Here is a 12,095-nt window from a genome sequence, read left to right on the forward strand (position 1 = left end):
AGACAATGAAGAAAATACAAGACAATATTCATATATTTCCTCTCTGAATTCTGCAACTTTATATGATATCAGAGCCACTAAAAAAATAAACGTCTTCGCTTTTCTAAATTCTAGATGGCATTTTCATCATCCTCAAACTCCACTGCTCCTGCAATTGTCCCAACCCTCTCTAATCTCCCACTCACTATTATTGTTAAATTACACTCCTTCAACTATCTCGTGTGGAAAGCTCAAGCTTTCCCATACTTTTATGGTCATGATCTTTATGGTTATCTTGATGGCATGATCTTTATTTCACCAAAAGAAATCGACTTCTCTGACTCCACCACAAGTATCCTTTAAAAAATTCCTAATCCACTATATCACTTGTGGCTTTATCAGGATTCCTTAATCCTAGCCACCATCAACTCCTCCCTAACTAAAGATGTACACACTCAAGTCATGTCCTACACCACCTCACATGAGGTATGACTTGCACTTGAGCGTAATTTCTCCTCCCTTTCTCGTGTTAAAGTTATCTAAATTCGAACTCAGTTAGCAAATGCCAGGAAAGGCACCATGACAGCTAATGAATTTTTCCTTTCTGTCAAGTGAATGACTTATAAACTTGCCCTTACTGGATAGCTTCTCACAAATGATGATATCATCACTTATATTCTTGCTAGACTTGGGCAGGAGTATGATTCCCTGGCCTCCGCCATTTCCTCACGGCTTGATCCTGTCAGTTTGGAGGAACTCTTTTCTCTGCTTCTCATATGTGAATCACGGATTAATCATAATAATCAACCACTTCCTGCTTCTACCAACTTGGTCACCACCCAACCCCAGCAATTCCATCGCCAACCTGGCACCTTTCAAAACTCAAATCGTTATCGGGGTAGTTATCGTGGTCAGAGACGTGGAGGATGTTCTCACTTTAATGATTCCAATAACTCATCATCCCTTATATATTAGGTATGCTTCAAATCAGGTCATAGTCCTCGCAAATGCTATCATCACTTTGATTTATCTTATCAGGCTCCACCCAATTCCAAAAACCAACCACAAGCTCTACTTGCTACACACTATATGCAACCAGACAAAGAATGACATCCTAACACAGGAGCCACTCATCATCTCACCAATGACATGAACAATATTCATATTTCTTTTGCAAGCCATGACACACAAGATCATGTTCAGGTGGCTAATGGTGCAAGTCTGAAAATTATGCGCAGTAACACTTCTACCTTATCTTCTCCATCTAAATCATTTATTCTTAATTAAATTCTGCTTGTTCCTGATATTCAAAAAAATTTGTTATATGTTCACCATTTTTGTTTAGACAATAACATTTTCTTTGAGTTTCATGCCTCTTTTTTCATTGTGAAGGACTACTTGGGAAATATCCTACATTGCGGTCCCTTCAGTAATGGACTGTATAACTTCTCAGCTTCCTTAGCTCATCTTCAGCTGCAAACTTTCTTTAATGTTCGCGTGTCTTCCCAAATCTAGCATCGTCGTCTTGGACATGCTTAATTTCCTGTTATCAATAAAGCTATTTCTTTACTAATTCCACATAAAACTTACCCCATCTGTTTCGATTGTCAACTAGCCAAGAGCTATACTATGCCCTTTATAAAAATGCATGTTGCTGTTTCGCAACCTTTAGAATTAATATATTCGGATGTTTAGGGGCTAGCTTCTACGTTATCCACTTCTGGTGCACATTATTATATCAATTTTTTGGATGATGCTACTAAATTTTTATGGTTTTTTTCATTAAAACTCAAATCTGACACATATCAAACCTTTCTCAGCTTCCAAACTGTGTTGAACGCCAGTTTGGTAGCAAAATTAAAGCTTTTCAAAGTGATTAAGGGGAGAATACCGTAGCTTAAATAGATAACTACACAATCAAGGCATTAACCATCGCATAACCTGTCCCTATACACATCAACAAGTTGGTGCCAATGAAAGGCGTCATAGATAAATTATTGAAATTGGACTAGCCCTAGTTTCTCACTCAAATTTGCCTCAAATGTTTTGGGAAGATGCATTCTTAACTGCAACCTTTCTTATAAATAGACTTCCCATTCCAATCTTAAATTATAAATCTCCATATGAAATGGTTCATCATCAAAAACTTGATTAATTTTTTACACACCTTTGGATGTGCATGTTGGCCCTATTTACGTCTATATAATCACCATAAACTTGATTTTTAATCTAAAAACTGCATTTTTATTAGGTATAATATTGGTCATCGAGGTTACAAGTGTCTAGATGTATCCACAGGTAGAATTTTTATTTCCTGTCATGTTGTCATTGATGAAAATCTCTTCCTATACACTGCACCAAAATCTTCCAGTCTTTCATTTACAACTACTTTTGTTACTCTACCATCCAATCTTAATTTATCTTTTGTAGGTTCCTCTTTTTCTACAGGTGCCACTCCTCAATCTACTACATCGAAACACTCTACACATGGCCTCTCCATCTGGTCCTCAACCTGATCACCGTGTTCGTTTGATCTCTTCAACACTAAATTTCAATGAGCCTCAATATATTGATCCTCCACCCCAAATTCCTTTATCCTCTACCTCTACTCCATCAATGTAAAATTTGCATCCAATAACTACAAAAAGCAAAAACAACATCCATAAACCAAAGTTACCATCTGATTCCCATGTCAAATATCCCATTCCTAAAGCTCTTCTAACTACAATCCAAACATTAGAGACAGAACCAACTTGCTACACATAGGCTGTTAAACTTCCATACTGAAAACTGCTATGAACACAAAGTTTGATGCCTTACTGTAGAATGAACTTGGAATTTAGTTCCCAAACCATCCATTACTAATACAGTTGGATATAAATGGGTATATCGGATCAAAAGGAAAGCTGATGGTGATATTGACAAATTTAAAGCAAGACTTGTAGCCAAAGGTTTCCATCAACAAGAAGGTGTTGATTTTAGTGAGACATTTAGTCCTGTAATAAAACCAACCACAGTGTGATTGGTTCTATCATTAGCTGTTTCACATGGTTGGCCTCTTCACCAAATTGATATTCAAAATGCATTTCTACATGGTCACCTACATGAAGATATTTACATGGCTCAACCTCTCGGTTTTGTTCACTCTCAGTTTCCAAACCATGTTTGCAAACTAGAAAAATCTCTCTATGGTCTTCGTCAAGCACCACAAGCATGATTTTCACGTTTGACAGATAAGCTCTAATATATTGGTTTTATTAAAAGTCAGATTGATCACTCCCTTTTTGTTTATCATCACAATTCCATTCTTATTTATTTTTTAATTTATATCAATGACATAATCATAACTAGCAGTGATATTGGTTCTATCAACCGAGTGATCACATTATTGCAAGGTGACTTTGCAGTGAAAGATATGGGTGAACTAAGCTTCTTTTTAAACATCGAAGCTATTCGCACTGATGATGGTTTGTATCTATCATAAAGACATTATATTTTAGACCTCTTGATGCGCAGCAAAATGGACAAAGCCAAACCTTGTCTTACTCCAATGTCAACCTCGCTGCCATTATCAAAATTTGCTGGCATTACTTTTCATGATCCCTCTTTATATCAAAGTATCATTGGAGGGCTTCAATACCTTTCATTTACTCGGCCAGATATTGCATTTACAATTTATAAAGTTAGCAAGTTTATGTATAAATCCTATGAAAATGCATTGGGCAGCAGTTAAACACATATTTGCATTATTTAAAACACACTATTTCTCATTCTTTACTCATACAGCCTACTGCAAATGTTACTTTACAAACATTTAGTGATGCAGATTAGGTGTCCGATCCTGATGACAGACGATCCATTGGCGTCTATTGTGTATACTTGGGCAATAATCTGGTTTCATAGAGCTGCAAGCAACAACAAACCGTTGCTCACAGCAGTACAAAATCCGAATACAAAGCAATTTTCCAATGCAACAACAGAGCTTCAATGAATTAAGTCAGTGCTCAATGATCTTGGTATTCCAGCTGTGCATTTTCCTACTTTATGGTGCCACAACATAGGGGCTACTTACTTAACAAGTAACCCTATATTTCATGCTCGCACAAAGCATATTGAAATTGATTTTTATTATGTTTGTGACCAAGTTCTGTGTGGGCAACTTAATGTTCGATTTATTTCTTCTAAAGATCAGTATGCGGATGCTCTAACAAAACCGCTTCCTTCTGTCCGATTTCATACTTTGTATGACAATCTCAGGGTTCGATCCCTTCCCTTTCGATTGTAGGGGTGTGTAGAAGAACAAGTCAAAAAGCAAGAGCATGCTGCAATAACCACCAAATCTGCAGGAACTTAGCTATCCAATATTCAAAGTTTGAATTCAACAAGATTGTATTTGTTGTTTAAATTTCGAACTATCAGATATACATGCACTTATGTAGGATAACAATTAGCATTATCATTTATTTAAACCCCCTGTACAAGCACATAAAAGATAATGAAGAAAATAGAAGATAATATTCACATATTTCCTCTCTGAATTTTGCAACTTTATACCGGGTTAGCTTGTACATAACTTGATTAATCACATAAATCCTGAAGTTAATGATCATGTAAGCCTCTAGTATTCTTGTACATAACTTGATTAATCACATAAACCCTGAAGTTAATGATCATGTAAGCCTTTAGTAGTCCTGAGGTTTATAAAACTCAAACTAGTAATATTTAAAAAACAAATCTAGAATCTGATCAACTGGATATATCACTTATAGTTACTTCTGGTCATCCTTTGTTGTTGAGCTTTTTGACAAAAGCCAAGCAAGAATGAATGTAAATGTTTAGATGCTTACGATTATCCTATGGTCCTCGTTAACCATACATGTCATCTGCCCATTTGCCTTCATAAAAAAAGAAAAAAAGAAGAAGGAAAGCCCAAGATTTCACATGTATTGTTGATCTTGAATATCTTTGATTTTGTGCCCTGTATTTACCTTTGATTTCACATTCTTTTGCCACCCAGTTGTAAGAGTTCATTTTAAATGAACCAGGGGCTTACAAAACAAAGATTAAGGATCGAGTTTTCTGTTGAGCTAGAGATCTTCCTATTGAGAAGCTTCGCTACTACATAAATGATGTCTACATGTTCGCATGTCGCTATATAAAAAGAATAAATACCTTTTTATCATTATTATATATACTAATTTGAAGGTTTGACTAATGAGTTTGTTTTTGAGGGAGCTCTTATGATATAGCTTGAAAAAAAATAAATTGTAAAAAAATATGGTTAATTATAATTAGTTGAATTTAGATATGTGTTTAGTAAAAATTATGGTTGAAGTTTATGTATAACAAAAAAAATATATAAAATATTTTTGAAATTTTTACAAAACTTATTTAAAAAACATGTAAAAACAACTATATAAAAACTACGTTTCAAACTAACTTTTTAGAAGACCTCTCAATATAAAACATAATTTAATTTGTTATTAAACACCTTGCTGTATTTGTTTCATCGCTGCATTTGTTTCATCGCAAACATAAAAGCTAGAGGAAAACAAATGCAATATAAGTAGCCTTGTTCCCTTTATTATTAATGAAACTTCAAATAAACGAGGATGACTATTATTACTATTACTATTTTTTTTCTTTTTCTTTATCAATACAACACTTCAGCAATTAATAATTTAGTTAAAACTAGTTATTTGATCCATGCTGCAAGTTGAATAGTTTTTTATAATAAATAAATAAATATGCAAGATTTTCAAATGTTTTTTTTTTACAAAAGGATCTTAATCATAAATCAAAAGGCCTATGTATGCATTTAATTACATAAATTGAGAACCATTTATGTCAATAAATGCAAAAAAAGTTGTTAATGTGTTTATTCAACTCGCCTCCCTATTGGTCGAATTTTTTTTTCCCTAGTGCAAGAGAACTAAAGTGTAAATGTTATTAATGTGGTTTTTTACTTTGAGTAAAAAATATAATTATGAAATAAAAAGTCGATACTTATATATAATAAAATATAGTGAAGATCGTATGCATTAATAAAGGCATATAAGATCTTAGCTGATTTTTAATATAGTAAAAAAATGGGATGATATTTCAGTTTTTATAATAAAACATCATTGTTTTAGTCTTTGTATAATAATTTCTAAAAAAATATAAAGAAAAAAAATCCAAATTTGTTTTGCAAAAGAATGAAGAATAAATATTGCAAGTGTAAAGAATAAAAAATAATATTTTTTTTCAAAAAAAATATAAAGAAAAAGAAAAAACTAAAAGAATATTACAAAAAAATAATGATATATATGACAAGAGTAAAAGGATAAATGTGCCAAGTATAAAGAAAAAGATAAAAGACAATTATTTTTTTTTAAAAATTACAGATTTTCCACCGGTATAATATTTACAACAATAAAAAAATTTAGAAAAAAAATACAATTATACCATTTCTACACTAAAAGACAATTTCTTTTAGTATGTATTAGTTATTTGACTAGCTCTTTGTTATGGGCCGAATAATGTTTTTTGATGAGAAAATAAATATACAAGCTTTTCAAAAGTTTTTTTTACAAAAAAATCCTAATCACAAATAAAAAAACATATGCATATTTTTAATTAAATAAATTAAAAATTATCTATGCTAATAAATATAAATAAATTATTCAATTCATCTCACTGCAAATTGAATATTTTTTTAACATAAATGGATTAGTGTATAGTGTAAAATTATAAATATGTCAGATATAAAAAAATAACAAAAATTTATAGATTTCCCACAATTATAATACCCTCTACAATAAAAAAATTAGGAAAATTTAATAACATGTTATTTCTACATAATTTTCTTTTAGTATATGCATAATAATAATTAGACTATTCCAATAAAATGTCACATTTTTACTTTTAAGTAAGTGTTTGGAAACGCGGTGCAAATCGTGTTCCCAAAAAATTCAAATTGTTTTATTAAAATTTAATATGTTTTATATATTTTTGATCATTTTAATATACTGATGTTAAAAATAATTGTTTTAAAATAAAAAAATATTATTAGTATGCATTTCGGCACAAAATATTATTTAAAAAGTAATTACAACTATATTGTCAAATCATTTCGGCACAAAATATTATTTAAAAAGCAATTACAACTATATTGTCAAGTTATAAGAGTGAAGCTCTAACCTCTCTTTAAAAGGAATCCTTCCCTCTTTTGAGATGCAAACAATTTTTTTTGAATTTTTTTTATTTGCATAGTCTAATTATACTATATAATAAAAGAAAAAATTACTTTTAAAAAAATTCTTTTTTGTATATGTTGGACTGTGTTTTTAAAATTTTTTTTAGTTTTAAATTAATTTTTAGTGATTTTTTAATTAAAATTTAATTTTTTAATTTTAAATTATTTTAATGAGTTGATTTTAAAAATAAATTTTTTAAAATAAAAAATATTATTTTAATAATTTTTTAAACAAAAAATATTTATAAAAATAACCGTTATTATTCACGTAAACAACCACAAAAAATTTAAAAAATTTAGATATTTTCTACTATTCTTTTTAAAAACTCTAAAAATTTTGTTCCTTTGTAATGGATTTCAAATTCTATAATGTTTTCAAGTTGTAGATTACAAAAGCATTTATTTCGGCATTTTTATTATTTTTCCTCCTAAGATAATTCTTCCCAACTACTCTTTCATTCGTGATTGTAGTTCATCATTCCTAACACCGATATTTATGAAATAATCAATAAAGTCATGATATTACAAGTTAAATTAAAATAGTAATAATAATAAATTAAAATTAAAATTAAAATGCTAAGGCTGGAAAATATGGGTTTCATGTGGGCTTGCTTTTAGTCCACCTGCACAGTTTGCTAAGAGCCGGAGGCTCATTCATATAATCCATAACCAAAGCTTCTAGACCTGTCCATCCTAAGTCCCTAACAGCAATGAACTGTTTAAGCAGCAGGCTCATACTAAAACCTCCCTTGTACTCAACTCTTACCCTTAATTTCCCTTCTATCAATGTCCCCTTTTACTCAAAACCCATTTCCATTCACCAGAAAAGAAAATTGCCTGCCAACACTGCTATTACATCCTTAGTGCAGTATCCCCTTTCAGGTACTTTTTTTTTTTTGTGTGTTCTTACAGTCTAAATATGATGCTGAAAATATTAGTTATTGTGTTATGATGTAATTTTGCAGGTGCTGAGGAGGATTTGGTGGGTTATGTTTTTGGGAAGAAGAAGGCAACTGAAGTAGCCCATTTGTAGCTACTTCTCTGTTAACTTACTTGAATTTGTCTATTTTGTTGTTGTTTTGTTTTTATGGTTTTAGTTATTCATTGTTTTAGCAAATGAGTATAAATTTTGAAAGAACCTGTTTATGATTTCTTACATGTTTAAGTAATTTCACTTCTAGCTCCTTCATTTGTCTAGCTGTTTGCTTTATTATTTTCATGGTTTTGGGTATTCATTAGTTTAGAAAATGAATATAAAGTTTGATTCTTTTGAAAACACTTGATGATTTCTTACACGAGTGTTTTGGTTTTGAGTTTTTGTTAATTCTTTTGGCTTTTTTTTTTTTTTTAATTTAGGATATGGAAACGTGTTGTTCAAAATGGTGATACTGTTATAGATGCTACTTGTGGCAATGGTTATGATACCTTAGCCATGCTGAAAATGGTGGCCGATGAATCGGGCAGGGGTCGTGTTTATGGGATGGACATACAGGGAGATGCTTTAAAGAGTACTTCTTCTTTGCTGGATGAAAGTGTCACGTGGAAGGAGGTAATTCTATCGCGTATTTAATTTACCACTTGTCTGAAATTTCTATAATGTATTTCCATTCACCAATCTTGAAACTCACAATTAAAGATTGAGACTTCTAATTTTTATGGCCAGCATTTCAGTTTTAATGATTAGAGACTTGAGGTAGCAATAGAATTCCAGGGGTGCTAATCCTGCATCTCATGAGATCCATGTTAACCTCTATGATGCTTTATCCAGCCATTTATGGTTGTATGGCTCAATTTATTTATTTATTTTTTAAATTCAACATGTGATTTGTTTGTTGTTAGTGTTTTGATCTTCGAAAAAGCAGAAAGCTTTGATCCTATAGTTTGAAGAGGTTATTTTGATTATCTATACTCATGTAGTCCTTACTGAAACTCAATGTGCTCAGAAAGAACTTGTGAAGCTCTTCTCCATCTGTCACAGTAGAATGGAAGAAATAGTTCCTGAAAATAGCCCTGTAAGGTACTTCCTGCCACTCAAGTTTCTCTTGCTCTTGACTTTTCATGTGTAGGTTTTAGATATAGATTGTCGAGGCTAGTGATTTCAAGTTTTGCTTCTATTTGATGTACTTATGCCTCTGAAGTTCCCTTTACTTGCTTTGCTTTTTCAGTGAACCTTTTTCTTACATAGTTGGAATATATGATGCACCTGAACCTAATCTGATTAGGAATCAAAGATCAAAGGAAGACAGAATTTCTGAATAGGGCTTAAAACAAGAGCCCTAACCATGCTTTATTATTGAATAATTTATTCTCTAATTATCTGCCTCTCCAAAAAGGATTACAACCCTTCAAAATATGTATGAAACGGACTCTTACAAGAAAGGAAAATCAGAATCCCTAAACAGATAGGAGAAATAAAAACAAAATCTGAAATTAAGGCTAAAGATCTGAAATTAAACCAAAAAAAAAAAAAAACAGTATCTTCTAGGCCTCTTTTGAAGGCCTTCCTGATGTGAACCAACGAAGTGGGCTACCCTTCTAAGAACAGGGCATGTAGAATGTCTTGACAAAATTTAAGTGCGATCTAATGATCTAATCAAAAGTTACGAGACTTTTGGTTAGTTAGGTTGTTTGGCTCGACCATGCCTCTTCTTGAACTTAGATCTATCCCACTAGCCCATAAATATATCTTTTAGGTTTTCCACTTGGTTCAATTGCAACAAATTCACATCCATCTGTTCAAAACTCCCCACATCAATATATCTCCAGTTTGAATGAAAAACACTTCATCTGTACTCCATACTCCCATTGAAGTGATTTAATTCCTTCTTTCTTCCAGGCTTGTTGCATTCAACTTGGGGTATCTTCCAGGAGGTGACAAAATGATAACCACAGTTTCAGAAACAACACAATTGGCATTGGAGGCTGCAAAGAAAATATTAATTCCTGGAGGGCTGATCAGTTTAGTTGTGTATGTGGGGCATCCTGGTGGAATGTAAATTTCTTGCTTGGCTTGATTCTTTTTATTCATTTTGTTATGATATCTGCATGTGCTATATGGTTTTCTGCCCTTGACAAGTCAATGTTTTGCTCCATATAGTGCTGCACTGTGTTGTGAACCTCTTAAAGATTTCAACTTTTCATGACTTGGAACTTGCAAGTATTCTCTTTCTACCTGATATTGTATGTGTTTTTTTGTAAAAATCTATTATTTTCACCGTCAAATGAAATTTATGAACGTAGGATGAACCCACTCACAACTGTGCTGGTCATTTTAACTACTGTCTGATATAGCACCCAAATCTACAGTTTCTTGATATTATTCATTTTCTCCTTCCTTTTCCGGGAAATATTCTAGAATTAAATCATAGTCCCTTCTTACTGATGTATGCTTTTATCTCGAGGGTCATATGTTTCTATCTTCTTTTTAATCTTCAACTGATGTGTCAGATTTATCTTTCGGATATACCTTCCAGGGAAGAACTGGAGACTGTTGAAGCTTTTGCTTCGGGATTATCAGTTGATAATTGGATCTGCTGCAAATTCCAGATGTTAAACCGACCTTTAGCTCCTGTACTGGTTCTCTTATTCAAGAGGTATCATGGTGAATTACATACCTTACTAAAAATTTGGTGTTTTCTGGGACAAATTTCTTCAGTCGTTTTTCTTTCTTGATAAAAATAGTGACTCTACAAAGTCCTACTAAAACTCAGAATATGGATGGATTCCTCACAGAGAGGTAGCTGAGACACAATGAGGTTCTGCGTTTTGGACCCATCTTCTTACAGAAGGAAGCCTCCTCGAAGGGTGATTACATCATGAGGTGAACAGCCAATCTGAAACCCACCACGCCTGTAACTCCTGAGCATGTTTGCTTTTTGTACCCAATCCATTTGCCACCCATGACTGCCACTGGATATTTTGTGGACGATCTTAGTCCCATGAAAAACATGGTTACAAAGGAAACACTTACGTATATATATTTTGATGGATTAGTTTGTATACAAGTCATTCAAATTAACATTTGTAAATTTCCTTAGTTCATGGGTTCATTTACGAAAAGTCGAATTGCTTAGTTCGTAGGTCTCTTTTTTTTTTCGTTTTTTTTTAAACTGACCATTTTATTCAGATTTTGAGGAAGTCGAATTGCTTAGTTCGTAGGTCTCTCTTTTTTTTTTAACTGACCATTTTATTCAGATTTTGATGTTAAATATTTGCCATAACGAAAAAAGAAGACAGAGCTGAAGTTAAACTGAAGAAGGAACTCGGGACGTATGATACGCTTTTGTTTTCCTATAATAGAAGTACAAAAGACAGGTTTTTGATAAACGATCGCGATGGGACTCGAACCCACAATCTCCCGCTCCGGAGGCGAGCGCCTTATCCATTAGGCCACGCGATCACTTGTGACGAAGCCTTTGAATATAATATATATATATATTATTACCTTTTTGTCTTAAGGAAAGGAAAGGTTGCCGCTGGTTTAATTAGTACAAGTTTGTGTATCTGCGCAACACTGCAGGGGATAAATTTTCTTTTTATTAAACTTGAAAATTCAGTTATTTTGGATTTTTTTTTCCATCAAGATAATTTTTTCTTGTTAACATATCTTTTTTTTATTTTAATGAACATAAGGTTTTTCATTATAATAATTTTTTTTTCTAAAACAATTCTTGTTTATTTTAAAGAACATAAGGTTTTTCATTAGAATAATTGTTTTTCTAAAAAACAATATAATAATTGTTAAAACAAGTTAAAAAATTAAAAAATATTTTTATATTTTATATATGATTGAAGGCTAAAACAAATTATAAATGTGATAAAAATATTTTTAAAATTTATTAACAAATTTTTAAAATTAAAAACAATTTGAATGAGGTTC

General features: G+C 31.9%; 1 protein-coding gene and 1 non-coding gene across 6 annotated transcripts; one reads left to right on the top strand and one right to left on the bottom strand.

The window, feature by feature from the left end:
• The first annotated feature begins 7,856 nt into the window (after positions 1-7,856).
• On the top strand, positions 7,857-11,300 carry LOC105112966 (S-adenosyl-L-methionine-dependent methyltransferases superfamily protein). Of its 5 annotated transcripts, none has more exons than XM_011008913.1 (7): positions 7,857-8,098; positions 8,182-8,245; positions 8,573-8,765; positions 9,160-9,233; positions 10,053-10,208; positions 10,314-10,396; positions 10,690-10,781. In XM_011008913.1, the coding sequence occupies exons 1-6, from the start codon at positions 7,927-7,929 to the stop codon at positions 10,357-10,359; spliced, it is 705 nt and encodes a 234-aa protein (XP_011007215.1). In that variant the 5' UTR covers positions 7,857-7,926; the 3' UTR covers positions 10,360-10,396; positions 10,690-10,781. The 5 variants fall into 5 exon arrangements, with proteins under 5 accessions (XP_011007215.1, XP_011007216.1, XP_011007214.1 ...); XM_011008914.1 differs by having other exon boundaries at positions 10,314-10,373; positions 10,690-10,767; XM_011008912.1 differs by lacking the exon at positions 10,314-10,396 and adding an exon at positions 10,898-11,300 and having other exon boundaries at positions 7,859-8,098; positions 10,690-10,809.
• Positions 11,301-11,542: 242 nt separating this feature from the next.
• On the bottom strand, positions 11,543-11,615 carry TRNAR-CCG (transfer RNA arginine (anticodon CCG)). Its single transcript has one exon. It is a non-coding gene; the product is annotated as a tRNA-Arg (tRNA).
• Positions 11,616-12,095: the final 480 nt, after the last annotated feature.

The sequence above is a fragment of the Populus euphratica genome, unplaced genomic scaffold (genome assembly GCF_000495115.2).
Source record: "Populus euphratica unplaced genomic scaffold, PopEup_1.0 scaffold377.1, whole genome shotgun sequence".
Taxonomy (NCBI): Eukaryota; Viridiplantae; Streptophyta; class Magnoliopsida; order Malpighiales; family Salicaceae; genus Populus; species Populus euphratica.